A 220-nucleotide genomic window follows, 5' to 3' on the forward strand; every position below is an offset into this window, starting at 1 on the left:
CACACACACACCCAATAATCACATTGCATCACACCCATTTGCAGGTGGTGCGCATGATTCTGGAATGGTGCTATAAGGGGCTCTACAACCTCATGGTACAGAGGGAGATGCGAGCCAATTACAACCGCAGGCTGTTGGAGAAGCGCACCAGAGTGGACACCATTGTGGAGAACCTGAAGCAGTCAGGAGGCTCAGAGGAGCAATTCAGGAGGTTTTTTTG

General features: G+C 50.9%; 1 protein-coding gene across 1 annotated transcript in view; it reads left to right on the top strand.

Moving 5' to 3' along the window:
• The window catches only part of LOC119588711 (DNA-directed RNA polymerase III subunit RPC3-like), a gene marked incomplete at its 3' end in the record, with an annotated part of 9,280 nt that extends 9,078 nt beyond the window's left edge, over positions 1-202 (top strand). Inside the window, 1 exon segment of the mRNA XM_037937351.1 lies at positions 45-202. Coding sequence (XP_037793279.1) covers positions 45-202 — 158 coding nt within the window.
• Between the last annotated feature and the right edge of the window lie 18 nt (positions 203-220).

Source organism: Penaeus monodon, chromosome 24 (genome assembly GCF_015228065.2).
Source record: "Penaeus monodon isolate SGIC_2016 chromosome 24, NSTDA_Pmon_1, whole genome shotgun sequence".
Taxonomy (NCBI): domain Eukaryota; kingdom Metazoa; phylum Arthropoda; class Malacostraca; order Decapoda; family Penaeidae; genus Penaeus; species Penaeus monodon.